Source organism: Alternaria burnsii, assembly GCF_013036055.1.
Source record: "Alternaria burnsii strain CBS107.38 chromosome Unknown 730, whole genome shotgun sequence".
Lineage (NCBI taxonomy): Eukaryota > Fungi > Ascomycota > Dothideomycetes > Pleosporales > Pleosporaceae > Alternaria > Alternaria burnsii.
Window position 1 is genome coordinate 1,647,686 of NW_024066110.1, and position 20,868 is coordinate 1,668,553.

A 20,868-nucleotide genomic window follows, 5' to 3' on the forward strand; every position below is an offset into this window, starting at 1 on the left:
CGCCAGACAAAGCAGCTTCCAAAGTTGGGGTGAAGTCTATGCGCAAGGTTAAGTATATGTATGGTCGAGCCTCAGAGATATTGGGAGTGCGCAGCCAGTCCATGGTCGTTCTTCACCATGCAACCTGAACTGAACGCCCTCAAGGGCGACGACAAAGCAGTGGCCATGTCGAAAGACGTAGAGATCCAGCTGGACAATATGGATGGCAACTCTCTCAAGAAAGAAGAAAGCGCCATGGTGGGCGAAGTCGAAGACCTGGACGAAGCGAACCTATTTCTGCGGCAACATAATATCACCCCCCAGTACATTGCCGAGCTCCTCGAAGACCAGAATGCGAACAAGAAAGTCTCCAGAAAAGTCGATTTGCTATTGCTACCACTGCTATGCGGAACGTATTTTCTCCAATACATCGACAAGCAAGCGATCAGCTACTCTGCCGTGTTCGATCTTTTCGAAACCACTGGTATCACCGGCGATCAGTATTCCTGGCTGGCATCAATCTTCTACTTCGCCTACTTGTTCGCAGAATGGCCATCAGCATACCTTGCGCAGCGCTTCCCGACTGGTCGAGTCGTGTCAATATACTGCTTCTGTTGGGGTTCAGTAATGTTACTTACAGCCGCTACGCACAACTTTGCGGGCTTTGCTGCCATGCGATTCCTCCTTGGTGTCTTCGAGAGTGTCGTCACTCCGGCTTTCATGATGGTAAGTCTTGAATGCATAGCAGACATATGACACATACACTGACTTTACACCTTCGCCTCTGCAGATGGTTGGGATGTGGTACGTCGGGAAGCAGCAGCCTGCAAGAGCAGGTATGTTCTACTGCTTTAATGGCATCGGTAGCGCCGTTGGTGGTATACTCTTCTACGGCTGTGGATACGCAAAGACCTTCGTCGTCTGGAAGATCATATACATCATATGTGGAGGTATGACCGTTCTTTGGTCCATACTGCTCTTCTTCAGACTGCCAAACAACATCATGACAGCCAAAAGCTTTACTACAGAAGAGAAAGCTCTTTTGATCGCCCGTGCCGCCAGCAACCGTACTGGAGTTTACAACAGAAAGATCAAGCTACCGCAGGTCTTGGAGGCCCTGATTGACCCTCAGATCTGGATACTCTTCTTCTTCGTCTTATGCAATGAAATGATCAACGGCGGTAATGCAAACTTCGGCAAACTCATTGTCAAGGACGTAGCAGGAGGTGATCCACTCAAAACGACGCTATACGGGATTCCACAGGGCTTCGCCCAGGTGTTCTGGGTTTTCACAGGTCCTCTCCTCGCTTCACGACTTCCCAACGCGCGCACCTTCATCATGGCTCTTTACCTTTGTCCCACAATAATAGGCACGTGTTTGATATGGCAGCTACCGCGCTCCAACACGGCTGGATGCTTGGCGGGATATTACTTAGTATGTCGTGAACACGCAGCAGCCTTTCTAATCAGTAGCTAACGGAAGTAGACCGGTTCGTTCGTTGGCTCTCTAGTCATTGCTCTGCAGTTACCTGCATCAAACGTAGGTGGATACACAAAGCGAACCACAAGCACAGCCTTCGTCTTTCTGGGATACTGTGTTGGTAACATTATTGGTATGCTCTCCTGCATTTCTGGCCCATCTCAAGACCATCATCACTAAGACCAACCACTTTAGGCCCTCAGGCCTTCTTGGCTGAAGAAGCCCCCAAATACGAGACAGGCGTGAAGATGTTTCTGGGATGCGCTGTCTCTCAGGTCGTGCTAGCACTTTGCTTACGAGCCTTACTCGCACGGAGGAACGCTCAACGCGGCCGCGAAGAAGCTGAGGGTTCGCATAGCCAAGGCGATGATCTAAACGACGCGGATGCCATCGAGGACACTACAGACTTCCACAATAGGAGGTTCCGATATGCCATATAAGCTTCATATGGATATTGTATAAGCCGTCGCTCTACCTTTCTTCGTTAGGACTTTGCCTTTCTCCTCGAGATTATTTCTAATGATGAAACAACGGGAAGCTTACCTTCCCTTCCTTAGTCTTACTTCTCTATCCCGGAAGACATCGGAGTGCTTCCCTCCCTCGCCTTCATCTCCTCTTGCTGCCTCTCCTTGACTTTCTTCGGCTTCTTTGCGCTAACCGGCCCGTCGGCACTTCTATCTTTCCACTACCCACGACTCCAGATCAGCCATCTTTCCTTCTCGCACATCATTTGCACAAACTCACCATTCCGCCATATCGGTAATATGGGTATTCCTCTTGCATGCCCTTTGCATCCTCAACGCCACCAGAAACTGATTTCCAGCATGTACCAGGGCAGACGAAATGCCATTTCTGCGACTCGTCGATCTGACAGCGCACAAGGACGTCACGGGGTTTTGAACAGAGAGTGCAGGACTTTGTCATATCCGAGAGATGCAATCGAGACAGACGATGATGGATTGAGCATCGGGGATGATTCAACGACTAGTTGTGAGCGAGGAAAAGTGATGACATCATGGCTTCTATTCTCCGTCCTCCGTCTTCTGCGCCAGCACAGACCCATGATCAGCAGGCTTCCATATCTCTTCATACCTTTCCACCCAATGTTCTCTCCATCCTTCTTCTAAAAGCCATTCTGCCTTTTCTTCTCGCACCACATCTTCAATGCGCAATCCGTTCCTCGCAAGCGCACTGCACCATCCATCCCATGCGCCACAACGTTTAGCGTACATACTCGGCGTCAGACCATCATGATCGCGATGGTGTACATCGATACCCGCTCTTATCAGCGCGTTGGCGATCTCTTCGATAGCCATTGGGTCTCCTGGACTGCCTTCATGATCGATAACGCAGTAACAACGCTGGATTCTGTTGCGGCCAAGACTCCCCATTGTGTTGACGTATGCAGCATCAATTTCGAAGAGTGGTGCAATGATACCTGCTACAGAAGGCCAGTCCCACGGGTCATCATTGAGAATCACTGATTCCGATATGAGACCCTCTTGCTGCAATCTTTGTATCTGTTCACCTAATAGAGAACGCGATCTGCCTTTATAGTAGTCCCAAAGCAGCATATTCATTGTTGTCTCGAAAAGGAATGAAGACGACTCGTAGACCTGAGGAATGATGTGGTCAACGGTTCTCTCGAATGCGACTCGATCATGATCGACTATCGAGCGCATGAAGAGACCTGCGACTAGGCTAACATCGTGGCTTTTTTACGTTAGGAAAAGGTTGTTACAGGATGGTAGAGACGACTCACTTCAGGTTTGATACGCCGATACCTTGACTTGCCAAGTAATCGAACAGGTCTATCCGTGTGTGCTCTGCAGCATACTACGCATTGTGGGTTAGCGTTAAGTCATTCCATTAGAATATTTGGGTACAATTTACATAGAGACATAGATTTCTTCCTTCTCGGTTTATCTCATACGGAGAAATCACGCCTTGTCGTAGTGCATCATCAATCTCGTGAGCACTAGCAGATGCGAAAAGCTGGTTGTAGTGAGTTTCGGACTCAGCCAAGGTAAAGACACTGAGTTGGGCGCAGAGCCTTGGATTCGATGGACCGGAAGCGTTGCGAAGAAAGTGGGCATGAATAGCGTGGAGTGACCGCCCGATACCGCAAGTGAAAGTGAAGCTAGCCTCCTCATCTGGACGTCGAAGCTTCGATCTGGATGCTCTGCGAGAAGTTTGTAAACGCAGACTGCCGAACGGAGTAGTATGTGTATATGAGGATTTGTGAGCGATAGCTGGTGTGCTGAGGTAGAGGTTCGCGTAATGTGCTTCTTGTGTAGTAGACCTGATTTTGGATTGCCCTATCACACGCCGAGGTGTCGTCAGATGGCGCGATTTGGTCTCTTCAGAGTAATGCCAACGGTCCAGAGAGGTTGCAGTGGACTGCGGGTGCTTTGTCGCTTCCTCCTGCGCTGCTGATGCTATGAGGTTCTCGTACTCGGACTGTAGCCAGGAAATGTAATGTGGTGGAAAAGTGTTGATATCGGCGTTGAACAAATTGGCAAGCGCAACTTCCAAATGGGGTTTGACAATGAGCAGATAAGCCATGACCATGTCGCGACGTTCACCAAAGAAGAATATATCTCTAGTCGACACGGATCTAGCGCGAGAGATGCGGTACTTCTCGAACTGGGTGACGATGACATCCTCAAGCTTTGCCGATAGTACGTCTCGGGTCCTTTGATGCTCGATCAAATGCTCTTGGTGAGCAATTCCTATTTCTTTTGAGGCTCGTTTTGTTTCCTGATAATGGCAGACTGCCAGACGCCCCAGAAGCTCTTGTCCTTGTATCAGTGTGGCTTGATTCCGCTTAGTCGAAGCCAACAACTTTTGAGTTGTGTTGTGTCTCTTTAGAGTCTCCAGATGTTGGTCGTCAGATCTTTGCCTAAATCTACCATGAGCGCAGGTTCATTCACAATGCGAGGAATCATATACCTGCTTGCGACGTGCAGAGAGTTTGCGAGTAAACTCTTCGCCCGTTCAAGATTGTTGAACATCTTGTTGACTTTACGCTCGTCCAGAACGTACTTCACCCTACTCCAAGTCTTGTTGCTCACACCTCTGAATCTCGCGTTGAGTATCCTCAAATTTTGAAGTTCACGTTGTAAGCTCTTAAGTGCAGATTCGAATAGAGCTGTGATGCGATCCGTGGTATTGGCTGGTTTCCGGCTAGCGAGCGTTTCCAGAATCTGTTTGACGGTCTCAGCGAGGAGTGTGGTTTCCTTGACAGTAGTGCATAATCGATCAATCTCTTCTGGAGCGCCAGAAATATCGCGCAGGAAACCATGGACCTCCCGGCCCGTTCGCACGATAACTTCAGCAACGCCAATGATAGCGAATATCCCCGCAGCAAATTCGAGGCCTGCAGACATGATAGGCGATGCGAGTTGTACGTGATGCTGCTCGTCACCGAGTTCTGAGGGTAAAAAGAGACCTGGCTAGATGGCTTTTGGTGTCGCGAACATGTTGCTGCTAATAGGTGTGGCCATTCCGTATCCCGAATGGGGGCGGCTGATGCAGCCCATGCACGCGTGTCCAGAACCTAGCCTATCAGTGATCTTTGGCCCCTGCCAACGGTTCCCGACATCTTGTTACTGCAGTAGCTTGCCACTATTTTGGAAGCAAACCGGGGGCCTTGCTTGCGGGAACAGGGCCAATAAGGAAGGTTGTTGTGCGGTTTCAAGGCACATACCATGGAAATACTAGCTGGCCACCGCCCCTTGATAGGAGGCATCCCCTCCTATGGTAATCGGATGTGCCGACTGCCACTTTAATCCCATCACAGCTTGGCCGTGAAGGCCAGGACCAGTGCACACAGCAGGCAAAACAAGGCAAATCTTCACGTCAGCAGCCACCAACGGAGGCTGCTCCTGGCTCAGACAATTCCATATAATATTCTAGAAGACGAGCCGTCTGCATACAAAGTTCGCCAGCACTTGCACGGCTCCAATATATTTAAGCTGTTGGGTTTGGTGAGGCTGACAAGGAAACATTTGATGACATCACAGCTCCAACGGCTCGCTTGTCGATGGTACGCTCCAGCCTTGTTGCGTGGGGAGCGTGTTAGAAAGTATAGGCGACCCCGAGAAAGCGAATAAAGCGGTGTGATAGAGGAAATAGTGCGAATGGTAAGGTCGCAGTGATGAAGGCTGCCGCTGGAGCATGGCCGTGTAGCAGACTGCAGAACGCATATTATTTACTGTATCGACGAAACTTTACACAACCAATTCTTCGCCCATCCCGGAACCGTGAGCTGTATCGCGCGACTTGCGCGAAAGGCAACCGTGTAGCTTCTGTCTTGCTTCAGGAGAATCGGGCCACCGCTGCGATTTTCGACCAACCCGATGGAGACGTGCTTGCAATCTTAGGTTGTGGGGCCGTGCACCGCCCCTCACTGGCGTGGATGCCTTTGCCGATTTCCATTGACCTGTATCTCCTGTTTACTACAAGCCCCATATGTCCTATTTACAGATCTTGTTAGATTATATTCTGATAAATCCGTTGAGGACCAAGCGGCAGAACTGTATTCAAAGGGTGGACTTATTGATACGAGCTCTGCCCTTGCTTCCCTCTCTGCTGAAGGTCGCAATAGACGCAAGCACCGGAGACGGTGGTATACACTAAAGCTACCAAGACCATATGAGGCTGGCTAAATAGTGTTAGTTTTGAGGTGGTGACTGAAAAAGTGTGCAAGGCTGCTGAAGTTGGTGCTCAATTCGTACAAACCCTAGGCGACCTGTAAGAAATACCCAGGTATCGATAGGTACGGGAACATTGAGGCAAGACGAGAACACGTAAGACATCAGGATCATTAGTAGTATTGGCACTAGGTTTGTGATTGGGTATCTTAATAGCTGCGAAGGTGCGCTTTTTATTTGCCTGAATCATTGAGCACATTCATTCCCTGTCACCATGAAGCTGCCGCTATTCTTCTGTTGCTACGCGCGAGTGCAGATCTCGCGCTGGTTACTAGTATTCACACCACCAAAAACGTACTGGAAATCTGCAAAGACCCAGGTTCCTACCGCTTCGAGATATCTAACCGTCCTTCTAGTTGCAGATTTAATGCATCCACAGACACTGCTGACAGTAGTCATGTCACCACGATGAGTATCGTGTCCACAATTGAGACAGATACCACCCTGATCATCAGAGTTTCACTGGTCAGCAAGATATCGACGACTAATGCAGCAACTTCTGGCTGTGTATCTGTCTATTTCGCAATGTATGACTTCGTGAGAACAAGCAAAACAAGCAAAGAAAAGGATAAGTGGACAAAGGCTTTATCAGAGGTAGATCCAAAGGACATACCGCCAACATCTACCGCGGAAACATCGTTACTGTGGTTTCAACAAGGACCAATACAATCACTGCTACTATGACAACCAATACTAGTACCATCATTAGTACGGCGACAATGGCATATAATCTCATCCTTCTCGATGCAACCGCTACCAGGTCCGTCACGTCTTGTACTTTTAAGGATTCCATTCCCACATGCACATCCATCTCGACTGTCTACTCAACCACCACCATCACCATCGAAATCCCTGGCTCAGCCTACTACACAGCATACGTTCTAAATAACATCATATCCACGGCGAACGGCATAAGAATTAGTACTGGCTATTTGAGGTTGGGAGTAGGTCACAAGGTTGTCAATGCGGCAAAAAGTCCCTACGATGGCTGCATCGCCAGCGTTACAGGAACTGACTGTGGCCTTGTGCTCTTCTTCTCAAATTGGTGCTTGCGGGTGACGTTCGAAGATGAAAGAATATTCAGTCAAGGCAACGGGACGAGCACTTTATTTACAGTTCCGAACAACGACCCTATTGCTGCATTGGATGGGTAATGTGGAAAGACTACACTATAGTAAGTCGGGTTGTTGGTTTAATGTGCTCATATATCCGGTTTTGCTTCTACTGTTCATCTATGATTAGGAGATAAAGGCATCATTGCACTCAATTTAACCACTTCATCACCAGAAAACGGGAGGTTGGTGCTGCAGCCGCATATTGAATGGACTTCAACGACAACTACATATATGTTGACCCGTATCTTCATTCCTCCTCCCCCCATCCAGGCTTCATGTTTACATGCCTCGGCTGACACCATCCATCATCTCGCTGTACTACTCCTCACAGCCACAGTCGGAAGGAGTAGGAGCTGGCGCAGTGCTAGACTCACAGGAGCTGGAAGCGGGTGGGGCTGGAGGGGCTGGAGGACCAGCGGTAGGAGTGGGACCACCACCACCTGTGGCAGTAGCAGTGACAGTAGCGGTGGGGGCACCGCCACCTGGGGCTCCGGCACCAGGGCTGACATCCTGACACAGAACGTCCTGACCCGCAACGGGAATCACACAGCACTTGGCTTGCTGGCCAGTGGCAGCGCAGCCGCTGATGAAATCGCTAGTGTTGGCAGGAGTGGTGGCAGCTAGTTTGTAGCGTTAGCGCTAATCTTTGTATGTAACAAAAGACATAGGAGAGGAAGACATACGGACTGCGCAGTTCAAACCAACAGCACCAAGGACATCAGTGGCACAGCACTGGGGGTTGCTGTAAAGCCCAGCAGGGCAAAGAGCGGTAGTTCCAGTGGAAGCAAAAGGAGCGGCAGCGACACCGGCAGCGAAGGCGAGGATGGAGTAACGCATGTTTATTACTGAAGATTTCTTCTTGACTGGTAGACAATGAAGGGCTGGTAGAGGCGAAGGTAGAATGCTGAGATGCTGCTTTATGTTGATGATAGTCATTTTGAAGTCCATCCTCCTGCCTTCTTTTATACTTTGCCCTCCGACATACTTCATCGTCGCTTGGCGGTCTACTAGTCCCGTGGAGTCTCTCTTTCCGTTTTCCCGTATCCTATATTGCGGTTGTTTTCGTCCCTAGTTCATCGAACGTGGTATGTACATCGTTTAGACGCAGCATGACGCTGTACGACAACCCGAGTCCCATCTCGGCTCGTCGCAACCCAGAACCGTCTGCGGAGTAATAACAAAACACTGGTCTCATTCAATACCATTGGTGAGAAATTCCATTCCTGAATAAATTCGATAAAGGTTGTTTACCCAGTGGCCCATGTAGGTATGCGATTTCTCGATCTGACCTTGGAATAGCCAGACATTGTTGCATGTGCTGCAAGACGTGCATCTACGCGATGTCCAGGGGCTTCGCCGCAACTCCAAAGCAAATTGCTCGCTGAAGCTACTGAGTACCTTGAATCGAGATTGATGCTCTACAGAAAGCTAATAGTGTGGCTCGCAAGGAACCAATGCATTCAACTGTTCAAGTGTTTGCATGGATATCGCAAAGCCTTTAACAATAACCGCACGCCCGCATCAATGATTCAATGACTAGTACGTGTACACAACCAAGACTGCAATTCACGGCCTTGGCACATGTGACCCCGTTGGTTGGAAGAGGACTCTGCTTCAAAGCGGTGCGTGATCTCAGTCCTTCCTCATCGTACAGCACTTTTTCACAGGTTGTGTAAGAACACACACCGTATGTATGTCAAACAACTTAGAGGTCCCCCAAAATCCAGAAACGCTCTAGAATTTGATCTTAGGGCCTCGCAGTCATCCTGTAAGGTACAATGTGGCTTGCTATCACGGACCGAATGTCAGACCGTCGTGTGCTTTTGCCTCGCAGATGCCCGAAGATTGTGTCTCGTTACGAGATACTGTATATAGTGGCCATGTTGCTTCGTCGTCATAGTGCTGATATCCGGAAAAGACGGAGGTTAGCCATGGTATGGATATGGACATTTTATTAGCCATATAGATCTGATTGGGCAAGCTACATAACCCAGTGCCCGGGCAACTTGCGGTAGTGTTACCAACGTGACGGGGTGTAGCACCGGGTGTATTGCAGATAGGCGATTGGCAAGAACGGACAGGATCACCATAGTGAGCATGGAAGGTCGTGGTAACGATAAAACGTCGATGCCGGCAGCGAGGTCGAAATTAAGTTGCGGGGAAAGTAGCCTGCCATCGGGCTAGGTGATTGAACCTTGCTTAGCGCATCGGCTCCATAGGTAAGCTCCACATCCACCTTAGCCGTATTACTAGCGATGGTGGTTCAGTCGATTTCAGTACGTCGCCACTGTCTAAGTTAGACAGATTGCCTCGGCTATACTTGGAGATCTAGAGCTTGAAGAAACCAGATTGCAGGCAGTTCACCGTTCAATGCAGTCGAGAACTCGGAATAAAATGCTGCAGGCGCGTCCTTCGCCGCTGCCAGATTCATCGATCGATCGTCATGAGCTCGCTCTACTTCGTAACATGCTAATCAGAGCGCCAACTAGAAGAAGTCCTACCAAGACTCCACTCTGTACTGGCGCGAACAGTGCAGATCGTATAATTACCAAAGTGCCGACGATGACGAAGATGATGGGAAGGATAATGAGTGGGCGGTAAGGCCGTTCCATCTGGGGTTCTTGGCGGCGGAGTACAAGCAGTCCAACTACCGTGCTAACGTAGAAGACCCATTCAGCCATACCAACGAACGTCAAGAGTGCCCGAAAACTACCTGTCAGGATATAGACAAGGGTTACGACCAAGGCCAAAGCGTTAGCGTAACTGTTTCCGCGTTAGTCAGTTGTAGAATGCAATAAATCAAAAGGGCTTACATGGGAGCGTCGAGGCTGAATGAAGCGGTCGTGTCTGCCTCAGACCTCTGCGTCATTGGCAGCCCTCGCTTGCTGAATACTGCCGGAAGATAATGGCGTTGCGATGCAGCCATCGTCAGTCTGCCCACTGCGAAGACATTACTAGTGATGGATCCTGCGCAGGAGATGGCAACAAGAATAGTAACTAGAATACCAGCAGGCCTCCCTAAGAGGGATGAAGCAGCAGCGACTGCCACTGCGTTGTTGCTGCTTAGCTTGTCCCAAGGTACAAGGATGTAGTAAGCCACGTTCACAAGTTCAAATGAACTGAGTACTACGATCATCGCAGCTTTGATCGCTTTTGGAAGAGCACGACCTGGGTCGCGGATTTCACTCGCAACGATGTTGGCCTGGACAATGCTGTCAGCCGGCATTGTTGGAGCACAAGAAGTATGCACTTACATTATCCCATCCGTCATACGCCCAAAGTCCTCCATATATCGCTGCGCAATAGTGACCGTAACGATCCCATGTCCTCATTGACACCCAGTCGATAGTTTGGCCGTCCGATACTGTCGACCTTGTCTGAAACCAATTGCGAGTGTACCAGTCGCTCGGTCCAGATAACGAAGAGTTTGGGTTGATCAGATGTGCGGCTACAGCAACGACCCCACCTAAGACTATCAGGGCCACGGTCGATAGCTTGAACACCGTGAAAGACTCGCTCAGCCGCATTGTGAACCTGGTATTAATGGAATTGAGTAGCACCATGGACACAAAAGCTATGGTAGCGATGAGTTTGAGCATTTTGGCATCTGGTAAGTCGCCGGTACTGGATGTGACTGATCCTATGGATTCGGCGATGACGATACTTTGGATGGCCATGGATGAAGGTTTCACGCCGAGGATGTACACCCAGGCCATGAGGAAGGCAGCCGTGTCACCGTAGATGTGGCGTAGGTATTCCTGCATACCACCATTTAGTGGAAGCGCAGCACCAAGCTCAGCAAACGATGCTGCTCCTGCCCATGATAGCAGCCCGCCAAGGACCCAAACTAGGAGAGCAGTTCCTGGAGAAGGCACGTTGCTGTCAACCTGCGCTGGTGAAGCGAAGATTCCCGACCCGATTTGAAGTGTAACAAGAACGGCAAATGCATGTCGCGTAGTGAGCTGCTTGGATAGCTGCTGTACCGCGCGTGATGAAGACGAAGAGCGCCGTGCAAGCAGTGGTTCCCGTTCCGACTCGGTTGTGTTCAACTTGGGAGCGTCTTGGCTCCCAGGGCGGCTGGAGCCGTGCATGTCGTCCATTGCACTACAACCACGGTTTCCGTCTCGAAGGTGTTGAGGCTACACAGTAGTGGATTTTCTTGCTGCTGGGTAGGAACGGTCCTTTTTTACGACCTTGGCGGGCGGAAGACGCTAGACCATGTCACAAGACATCAAGCACGCGCCATGCGGCTCTCTGCTTACAGGTGAGATCCGATGGGTTAGATGTAGGAGATGACCAAGTGGGCCTTGCACAAATCCGGTTGACGTTACTGAAACTTCTGTAGTCGTCATATCGTGCTTTCCCTAGTGGATGTGGCGTCTGCACTAGCCTCAGGTGTGGCGCAGCAAGAGAGCACATTAGGGAGAACCGAGTACGACAACGACAGATATGACAGATGATAGACCGAACATCGTTCAGAGCACTCGAGGGTAAATTTCTTCCAAGCACTGTTCCCCATCTCTTCTGCAATACCCCCATCCTGCGAGCGTGGCGCGTCGGTGGTGCCTGCCTGTGGCTCGAAAAGCTCGGACTGGCCCTTCAGCGCCCTGACACCCCTCTTCGCTTCCTCTCCAACTGCCCAGGTACGTCAACACCACGCCCGCGTTTTAAGCTCCCTACCGCGCACTCATAGACTTAACTTCCCCCAGACCCTGAACCATGGATGCGAATCAAAATGACGAGCTTTACCCCATCGCCGTGCTCATCGACGAGCTCAAGCACGACGACGTTATCCTCCGCCTGAACGCCATCCACCGACTAAACACAATTGCTCTCGCCCTAGGCGCCGAGCGGACACGAGAGGAACTCATACCGTTTCTAGATGGTGAGCGGCTGCCTGGTCGACATGCCCAGTCTAGACTAGCTAACGGATGTATTCAGAGTCGGTTGAGGACGAGGACGAGGTTCTCACAGCATTGAGCGAGGAACTTGGCAAGTTTGTCGAGTACGTCGGCGGCCCAGAGCATGCACACGTGCTTCTGTCGCCTCTCGAGAACCTTGCAGCAATAGAAGAGCCCCTTGTCCGGGAAAAGGTGTGCGCTGCAATCGCCTAGATTTGGCTGCCAGCTAACACGTGCAGGCTGTCGAATCGCTCAACAAGATCTGCGAAGAGCTGTCGCAGCAGCAGATTGAAGAAAACTTCATACCCCTCGTCTTGCGCCTATCTAAAGCCGACTGGTTCACCTCAAAGATCTCCGCGACGGGACTCTATCAGACCCCCTACACTCGCGCTACACCCCCTTCACAAGAAGCCCTCAGGCAGCACTACGGCCAGCTAGTGCACGATGATACCCCCATGGTACGGAGACAGGCGGCAAACAACCTCGCCAAGTTCATCAAGGCCATGCCGCCGTCCATTGTCATCGAAGAGATGATTCCCCTCTTCCAGCACCTCGCCGCAGACGACCAGGACAGTGTCCGACTCCTGACTGTCGACATCCTCATCGCGATCGCCGAAGCGGTACCCAAGGAGCAACAGTCGAGCCATGGTGTTCTCCTGACTGCGCTGCGGAGTCTGTTCGAGGACAAGAGCTGGAGGGTGCGGTATATGGTAGCAGACCGATTTGAGAAGGTGCGTTCGGCTGGTAGCGAAAGGAAGCATGCGCTAATGGAATTAGATTGCGAAAGCCGTCGACGAGGAAGTTGTCAACCGCGACCTTGTGCCAGCCTTTGTCAAGCTTCTCAAGGATACAGAGGCCGAGGTACGCAGCGCCATTGCAGGACAAATTCCAGGTATGCCTCTTGGGAGCAAGTGCACGGCGCATGAGCTAACCACTACTAGGTTTCTGCGCGCTGTTGGAGCGTGAGACCCTTCTACACGAGGTTATGCCTAGCATAGAGGAGCTGGTCTCCGATCAGTCTCAGCATGTTCGCGCTGCGCTTGGCACCCAGATTAGTGGACTCGCTCCAATCCTTGGAAAGGAAGAGTAAGTTGCGACTACGCGTGACCACGTGCTTTCTTACTAACACTAGTCAGGACCATTTCGCATCTCCTTCCCATGTTCCTGCAGATGCTCAAGGACGAATTCCCCGACGTTCGCCTAAACATCATCTCCAAGCTCGAATCTGTCAACAACGTCATCGGCATCGAGCTCCTCTCGCAGTCCCTCCTCCCCGCTATCGTCCAACTTGCCGAGGACAAGCAATGGCGCGTACGCCTGGCAATCATCGAATACGTTCCTCTCCTCGCGTCACAACTCGGTGTGCAGTTCTTCGATGAGAAGCTTAGCAGCCTATGCATGAGCTGGCTCGGCGATACAGTCTTCTCGATCCGTGAGGCGTCGACTCAGAACTTGAAGAAGCTTACGGAGGTCTTCGGTGTAGAGTGGGCCAACGATGCTATCGTTCCCAAGGTCATGGCTATGGGCCAGCACCCCAACTACCTCTACCGAATGACTACATGCTTCGCCGTCTCAACACTGGCGCCCGCACTGAGTCTGGATGTCATTGAACAGTCCATCATCCCCATGATGGACAAGCTGGTCAACGACGATATCCCCAACATCAGATTCAACGTGGCGAAGTCTTATGGTCAGCTCATCAACACGCTCAAGCAGCTGCCTGAGCAAGGTACTGTCATCGCTCTCGAGAAGGCTGGTACACCAGGCCAGGGTTGCCAGAAGGCTACAGATGTCATTACCAAGAGCATCCTGCCGAACCTCGAGAAGCTTCAGCAAGACGACGATGTAGATGTACGATACTTTGCGACGACGGCCGCACAAAGTTTCACGGATGCGATGCAGACTTAGAAGATCCAGCTTCGTCCGTGTTCTTGAATGTGCAGAATGACATCATGAATAGCATCAACGATGGTTAATGATATGGAACGGCTGCAAAGAAGGGCATGGCGGTGAGAAAACAGCGTAAGCCGAAAGCCCTGTAGGTGTAGTTCCAAGCTTTGTTTTATGAGAGTTGAGTGGGCTAGTAGTTGGGCTCACTGGCAATAAACCACAAAGATTACCCAGTTAGAATCATTCCTGACAGATTCGCAATGCATACTTTGGCGTTATCACTAGTATTGAGTGCACAAGATGAGTGACGTTGATGATTTATGTTGATTCGCATTATGCCATGGTGTAATAGCTATAGCTTGGCCGTTAAGGTTGCAGGTAGTCAAACGGCACCAGCCTCTTTGAGAAGGTTGTTGAGCTGACCCTTCTTGGACTGCAAATCACTGTTTCCACCAATGTGCTTCTGGGCGATGAAGATGTTGGGTACGGTGGTCTGGCCAGTCATTTCGCCAAGAGTAGACTGGATAGCTGAGCCGTCATCTATGCGCGTGTTAGCTGCTAGTCTTGTAGCTGCGTCGATAGTTGCAGAGTCTACATACCAACTTGGTCCAACTCAATCGCGTAGAACTTTGCGCCACTGTCACTGAGCAACTGCTTGGCCTGGCGACAGTAAGGGCAGTAAGACTTTGAGAAGACGGCGACGGGGTTCTCGTCGATGATGGATTGGACCTTGGTCTTTGTAGCGGACATTGTGGCGGGCGAGGGGGCGCGCGTGAAGAAGTGACGCAGGAAGGAAATTTTGGCGGTAGTTTGGAGGTGCTGGAGGTTGGTTAGTATTGTGTTTGGTAGTCGAGGGTAGTGTTGCTGGAGGGGTGGTGGGAGGCGTACTTATGCGGGGGTGATGGGATGCCGAAGTTTGTCAGATGGATTCTAGCTCGGTGTGCGTTTATGAGCTCGGTGTGGATGTGTATAGAAGTGGTGATTAGTGATGTGCAGCGTGCCCCCCGCAGTAGTAAACGTTCTCGATGGCAAATGATGCAATCGCTCGTGAAAGACGGCTGCGCTAACTGACGTCGGAGATGGATCGGCGATGTGATGTGATTACAAAGAGGCTAAAAAGGGACAGGGGCCAGAGGCGCGGCTTTGGCCATGACGCGTGCGGCTGGAATGCGACGCGGACGAATGTAGGGACCTAGCTTGCACACATGTTTCGGCGTCTTTGATGCCAAGCAGACAGCTGTTAATCTGAAAATGGGAAGGAAATTATGACATGGTATAGATGAAGAGATGATAGTGCAGAGGTAAGAAGAAGCAGAATCAGGAAAGCACAACGGGTCGCGTACCTTCCGCATTCCGAGATTGAGCGTTCCGACGCTTCCACGCTGTCGCAACAACTGTCAGACTATCTTTGGTTCCCGCCATCCCAAGGCGTCCATTCACTCTCACCACACACCCACCATCAATCAACTAGCTGTAAACCTGCGCTTCTTATGCGCACGTCGCACCACACTCCACGATGACGTCCTCGGCGGCCGGATCAACCGCCTTCTTCATCCTCTCCCTACTGTCCATATGCGGCGCCGTTCTGCTCCTCCTACGCTACTATCTCCCGCTTCGCACAACACCCGCATACGTCGTCGTACCCGTCTTCTTGGCGATAGCGCTGCCGGCCAGCATCGTCGTGCTCCTGCCCATCGATCTCGCGAGTAGTGCTGGACTCGACACAACGGATGGCGCCAGAGGCATATGGCTGAACGACACGGTGGTGTACAAGGCATGGCGCATCATATACTGGCTCACGTTTGCGCTTACGTGGGCCATCTTGCCTATGCTAGGCGAGTACTGCGATAGTGGGTATAGAGAGCCCAAGGCAAGATTGCAGTATGCGCTCAGGAGCAACGGCCGGTATTGGCTCATTGTGGCTGGGTGTAGCATCGTAGGTTCGATATACTTGCTTCTGTGGAACGGCTTCCACGTGGATACTTTCAAGAGCTTGGTCATGGCGCTGGCGTATACCTGGGGTCTGATACTGGGCATCTACCTTATGGGTCATGGACTCGTCGCCTTCCCCAGGAGTTTGTTCCGGTACGCCAGTGTTAGCGAGAGATTGAAGAGGATACAAAGTCAGGCGCCCAAGGTTCACGACAAGTTGACTGAGGCATTGGAGAAACTGGATCAGTATGAATACCAGGTTGTGCAGCTCAAGCAAAGGAAGAATGGTACTGCGCGCGAGTTTCAAGAGTGGATTGATGAGTTGGCAGACAAGGGCAATCTTCCGGAGAACAGGGCTGGTGTTGTTGGACGAGTGAGCACAGCGACAGTGCCTCCCATCATCACTGAAAGATACCTGGCGGACCTGACGAGGAAGTTGAAGCGGGCGCGCCATGCAAAATGCCGATTCGAGAACGAATGGGACCGTGTTGTACAAAAAGCTGTCAGGACGCAGGCTATCCTCGATTCCAAAGCCAGCAAACATCTTGAGTTCAAAGGCGTCGCGTTGCCAGCCTCAAGAGGATTGTTCGATCGCATCACCATTCTCACACCTTTCACCCGCTACCACCTGCACGTCCACGTCATCCCCGCTCTGGCCTACGTCTCCTGGGCCATCACAATCCTCGCATCCATATCCATCGTCTGGTCGGAATGCGTGCGCGAAGCCCAGGACTTTGGTGGGCCGAAACTCTCTATCATCGGCTGGACTGTCGTACACCGCCACGACAATGGCCGATCGTCGGTCGGCTTCAACAGCCAGATAATCGCTGCTGCCTGGCTATGCTACATGTGCATTTGCGCCTTTTATAGTCTAACCGAGGTCAAGATATGGGGCAACAGGGCGCTCGTGCGAAGAAACACATATCAAGAGTCTGCGACCTGGTACGGTCTCCAGGTCGCCAAGCTGACCGTTCCTTTGAGCTACAATTTCCTTACCATGACGGACAAGAACATCTGGAAGGGTACCATGTTCTACAAGTTCCTTGGCCGGCTTATCGTTCTCACACCACTCGGTGAAGGCTTCAGCGCATTCTTCCCCATCTTCATCCTCGTACCCGTCTTCGCTACAGCTTTCGGGCTCTACGGCAAGGTGAAGAACATCTGTGGTTTCGGAGATCTACTCGACGATGAAGAGGACGCATCAGGAAACTACGCTGGCACCGGCTCATGGCGCGAAGGTCGTGCATTGATTGAACGCGAAATTCAAGGTGCAAGTGGAAACGTCCTAGGCCTTTCTCAACGAACCAATACTAGTCCGCCAAACGAACGATACACAGACACACCAGCACCCTCGTCGTCATCTAGCCTCCTCACCACGACCGCAGCAGCGGCAAACGGCGGCCCAAGCACCACACGCCTCTCAACAACCCATCCCGACCGCCGACGGCCTGCACTCGAAGACGAAGAAGATGAAGGTAACTTCTTCGAAAACTTCGCTTCAAGAGTCAAAAACACTTTCGACACCAACGACTTCTCCTTCCCCCGACCGAAGTGGCTGGGTGGCGACGAGGGAGAAGCCGAGGCTGGACGTGGTAGTAGAAGACCGTTGGATCGAGGTGACGGGGATCGTGGAAGTGGGTTTTTGAGTCTGTTTGGTGGGAGGGGGGATGAGGGGAGGGTTAGGCTGTAAGATTTCATGTCGTTACTCAAATGGGCATTGCGATGGTGTTATGGAATAGACATTAGGGATTTGGATGAGTTTGTAGAACTATTGAGTATACCGGTTATGATGGGTGCGCGGCTGCGCCTTAGATATATGTAATAAGGACCTTTCATCTCTTAGGCCCGGTGCCATGGCAATCGCGTTAAGTTCTGGTGTCTTAGTGGTCGATCAATCGGACTTACTCGTGACGCTTTCCTGGGTCCTCAACATGATGCAACCAGTTGCACTTTGCGCAAATCGGTGTAAGCGTACCGCAGCCAATCGGTCCAGGGTAGTGAACAGGCCGTTCCTTAAGAGAAAGGTGAGCGCCTTCTTCCGCCTTTCTCTTCAGCCTTTGCCCACTTCCCGCCTCATCGATAAGCAAACTTCATTGCCTGGAACATGGACGAACCTCCCACAGCATCTGAAGCCGATAGCAGCTACGAGGCCAGTGTTAGCGGTTCTTGTGCTGGGTCGGTTCCAAAACATGCATTTGTTGATCTCCGTCAGCCACGCCTGTAAAGCCAGGTTGCACTTCCTAGGATCGAGCCATGGAATGTCTTACATGGATTTTGTTCTTGAAAAGTCTTGGGGTCGCAAAGAGAATAGTTGCTGCGGTATCCACATCTTGGTCCTAACACTCTTACCAGTTCCCTCAACCATACCTCAACAGCATCGTGAGACTGACAAGCTCTTTCGAGCCGGGACGAAATTAATTGTTGTGGCTACCGACGAAACTAAACATGCAGTTCAGCTTACCACCCTAGGACATGCACCCCCAGCTCTCAGGCTTCTTATGATCTCCCCCAAGAAACGTATTTCTGGCTGGATACTTGCAGTGTCTCCTCATAAAATCCACCCCATTCTTCACAGTATCATTCACGAACTTCGTCCCCTCTATATACTCCGGTGCACTACCCCCCTCTACCCAATCGACCATCGCCGCAAGAACGTTGTGCTGCGCATCGAATGGAATACCAGCTTGCGCCGCGTTCCCACCTTGACCCAGCACCCACGCACCAGGACCAGTACTGCAATGGAACATACCCGAGACACGGAAGAAACGCGTCCATTCATCCATGTTTTCGTAACTGCTGTTACCGCGGAGATGCTCGTAGAAGCGGTTGGTATTGAAAGAGGTGATCTGGTTATCCTGCTGCCCGTGGTACATGAGCAGCTTTCCACCGCTTTGCTTGAATCCCGGCAAAGACGATGGATAGGTGCGGATGTCGCCTGGATTCAGATCTTGGGCTGCACGTGCGTCATCTAGACCATACTCCGATGCGTTCCAGGTCGGATCATTGTATACGACGTACTTGAACCAGTCGTCCGAGTAGGCGAATGGAGCGCCTGCGTATAATTTGTCTACGGCATTGATCTCACTGCCTGGTTGCATGGCAGGGTAGATCAGCTGTCCATCCGGAAATCTGTAGTCACTGAAGATGGTCTTCAGCTGTTGGACTTGGTTCTCGTTCAGGCATTCAACCATAGAGTTGCGGCCACATAACAGCGTCGAAGGATCGAACTTGCACAAGGCCGGGTCTTCAATGATGCCATCTTTGACTTTGTCAATGGTATCACATTGGCGCAGCACCTCGTCGTGGATCCACGTCTGCCAAGCGGTCTTTGGAATGAAGTTGGAGCCTTTGATGGGGCCGGTGATTGTGAAGAAGCGTGCGCGCCAGGATATCAGATTGTTGAAGTCGACGCCTGGTGCTCCGGCGACGATGCCATCAAAGTCATTGGGGAACTTCTCTGCGCTCTTAATGCCTTGGCGTCCACCAAGAGAGCAGCCTAAGTAGTAAGATTTGGTGAAATCCTCCCCGTAGAACTCCTTGGACAAGGCCTTGCCGGTAACTACGCTGGTGTGCAGTCTAGATCGCGGGTGAGTAGATGTTTCGAGCTAAGGAGGAACTATGCTTACGATCGCCAGGCGAAATCCACCACCATCTCAGGATTGTCGAGAAATGCGACTCCTGTAGTACCATTATGACCATTGTTTGCACCGACGGTGGCAAAGTTTCTCGAAGCCCCATACGCTATATCCTCATACTTGATGCCTTTTGTTGGCGTCAGCATCAGGTACAGCTAGTACTCATTCTTCTGTTTATCCAACACTTACAGCCATCGATACCTCCATTACCTGTTGCCAGGAAGCGACCGGACCAGTCTTCCGGAAACCATGCTTCAAAAGCAATTTTCGAGATTCTGGATGTCTTGATCTCAAGTGTCATACGACAGAGATCTCCGGAGACGATCTGGCTAGTTCGACCGCATGTCACGTCGTTATCCGGAAACGTCAGGTTGGTACCCGCCGGAACGTGTTGGAGGACGTTCAGAGTGGCATCCTTGATGTACTTTGTTGGTGTGAAGGCGAGACATTTCTTCTCAAACGCTGACGACGCGATAGCGACTTGGGCCAACGCAAGGTACGAGACGATCAGCGCCCAGAACGAAGGGAACATATTGGCGATGAAGTGATTAGATGACTTGGCAAGTGCTCATAGTAGAGATTTAGCCACAGGCAGTCTTTATGTTCCGTGGGAAGGAACAGCCGTGCATTAACGAGCCGCCTTCAGCAAGGTGCGGGGCGTGGCTTGCGGAGATATTCTTTCTACCTTCAGTGCCCACAAGGGTGAATGATCTCCCTCGGGCACCTCGATATCTCTGCAGTAGTAGCACTCTGGATGAAGGAGAAATAGCAGCCATATCAAGATATGAAGTTTCTGCTACATTTCCTGGTAAAGGGAGCTATAGCGAACGGAAGGTTTGCACAGTTTGCTATACAGGGCATCTCTTGGAATCGACTGAACTGGGTAATTATCCCCAGACGGACCCCTGCTATTGCATCTATATATCGGGTAAATCGTGCTGCGCAACATGGTACAGTATTGCGGGGTTCGGTGTAGACGCCGAGCACATTTCCGTGCGGCAGGTGCACATTCCACACTAGCTTGCATGCATCCGACTGGTGCTGTGGGTCGTCTTAACCATCTTCTTCCATCACTCAAAGACTCACATCATCTCAGAATCTCTCGATAATCTCCCTCGGAAGCAGACCCTTCTCACCCTCCATCTCGAAGATATGCAGCGGCGCACCCTTCTCTACCGCTACAAGCATAGCCTTTTTTCCCGGTGCCCCTTGCACCACGCG

At 51.2% G+C, this 20,868-nt stretch overlaps 8 protein-coding genes across 8 annotated transcripts; 3 read left to right on the top strand and 5 right to left on the bottom strand.

Annotated features, from left to right (window-relative positions):
- Positions 1–117: 117 nt before the first annotated feature.
- Positions 118–1,899, top strand: GT037_003973 (mfs general substrate transporter; the record flags this gene model as incomplete). The annotated part of the gene is made up of 4 exons (XM_038929020.1): positions 118–705; positions 770–1,414; positions 1,466–1,592; positions 1,655–1,899. The coding sequence occupies 4 exons, from the start codon at positions 118–120 to the stop codon at positions 1,897–1,899; spliced, it is 1,605 nt and encodes a 534-aa protein (XP_038788727.1).
- Positions 1,900–2,018: 119 nt separating this feature from the next.
- Positions 2,019–2,383, bottom strand: GT037_003974 (uncharacterized protein; the record flags this gene model as incomplete). The annotated part of the gene is made up of 2 exons (XM_038929021.1): positions 2,019–2,144; positions 2,204–2,383. 2 exons carry the CDS (start codon positions 2,381–2,383, stop codon positions 2,019–2,021), a joined length of 306 nt encoding a protein of 101 aa, XP_038788728.1.
- Positions 2,384–2,481: 98 nt separating this feature from the next.
- On the bottom strand, positions 2,482–4,848 carry GT037_003975 (uncharacterized protein; the record flags this gene model as incomplete). Its single annotated transcript, XM_038929022.1, has 4 exons — positions 2,482–3,172; positions 3,222–3,295; positions 3,353–4,361; positions 4,412–4,848. The coding sequence occupies 4 exons, from the start codon at positions 4,846–4,848 to the stop codon at positions 2,482–2,484; spliced, it is 2,211 nt and encodes a 736-aa protein (XP_038788729.1).
- A 2,759-nt stretch (positions 4,849–7,607) lies between these two features.
- On the bottom strand, positions 7,608–11,428 carry GT037_003976 (amino acid transporter; the record flags this gene model as incomplete). Its single annotated transcript, XM_038929023.1, has 5 exons — positions 7,608–7,909; positions 7,973–8,357; positions 9,839–10,052; positions 10,103–10,491; positions 10,544–11,428. Coding segments are annotated over 5 exons (2,175 nt in total), but the record flags the coding sequence as incomplete, so codon positions are not given.
- Positions 11,429–12,008: 580 nt separating this feature from the next.
- GT037_003977 (uncharacterized protein) lies at positions 12,009–14,098 on the top strand (the record flags this gene model as incomplete). The annotated part of the gene is made up of 6 exons (XM_038929024.1): positions 12,009–12,174; positions 12,231–12,382; positions 12,430–12,921; positions 12,968–13,082; positions 13,132–13,276; positions 13,327–14,098. 6 exons carry the CDS (start codon positions 12,009–12,011, stop codon positions 14,096–14,098), a joined length of 1,842 nt encoding a protein of 613 aa, XP_038788731.1.
- A 364-nt stretch (positions 14,099–14,462) lies between these two features.
- Positions 14,463–14,830, bottom strand: GT037_003978 (glutaredoxin domain containing protein; the record flags this gene model as incomplete). The annotated part of the gene is made up of 2 exons (XM_038929025.1): positions 14,463–14,620; positions 14,680–14,830. 2 exons carry the CDS (start codon positions 14,828–14,830, stop codon positions 14,463–14,465), a joined length of 309 nt encoding a protein of 102 aa, XP_038788732.1.
- A 766-nt stretch (positions 14,831–15,596) lies between these two features.
- Positions 15,597–17,702, top strand: GT037_003979 (lmbr1 domain-containing protein; the record flags this gene model as incomplete). Its single annotated transcript, XM_038929026.1, has 1 exon — positions 15,597–17,702. One exon carries the CDS (start codon positions 15,597–15,599, stop codon positions 17,700–17,702), a length of 2,106 nt encoding a protein of 701 aa, XP_038788733.1.
- A 775-nt stretch (positions 17,703–18,477) lies between these two features.
- Positions 18,478–20,179, bottom strand: GT037_003980 (tannase and feruloyl esterase; the record flags this gene model as incomplete). Its single annotated transcript, XM_038929027.1, has 3 exons — positions 18,478–19,588; positions 19,639–19,774; positions 19,837–20,179. 3 exons carry the CDS (start codon positions 20,177–20,179, stop codon positions 18,478–18,480), a joined length of 1,590 nt encoding a protein of 529 aa, XP_038788734.1.
- Positions 20,180–20,868: the final 689 nt, after the last annotated feature.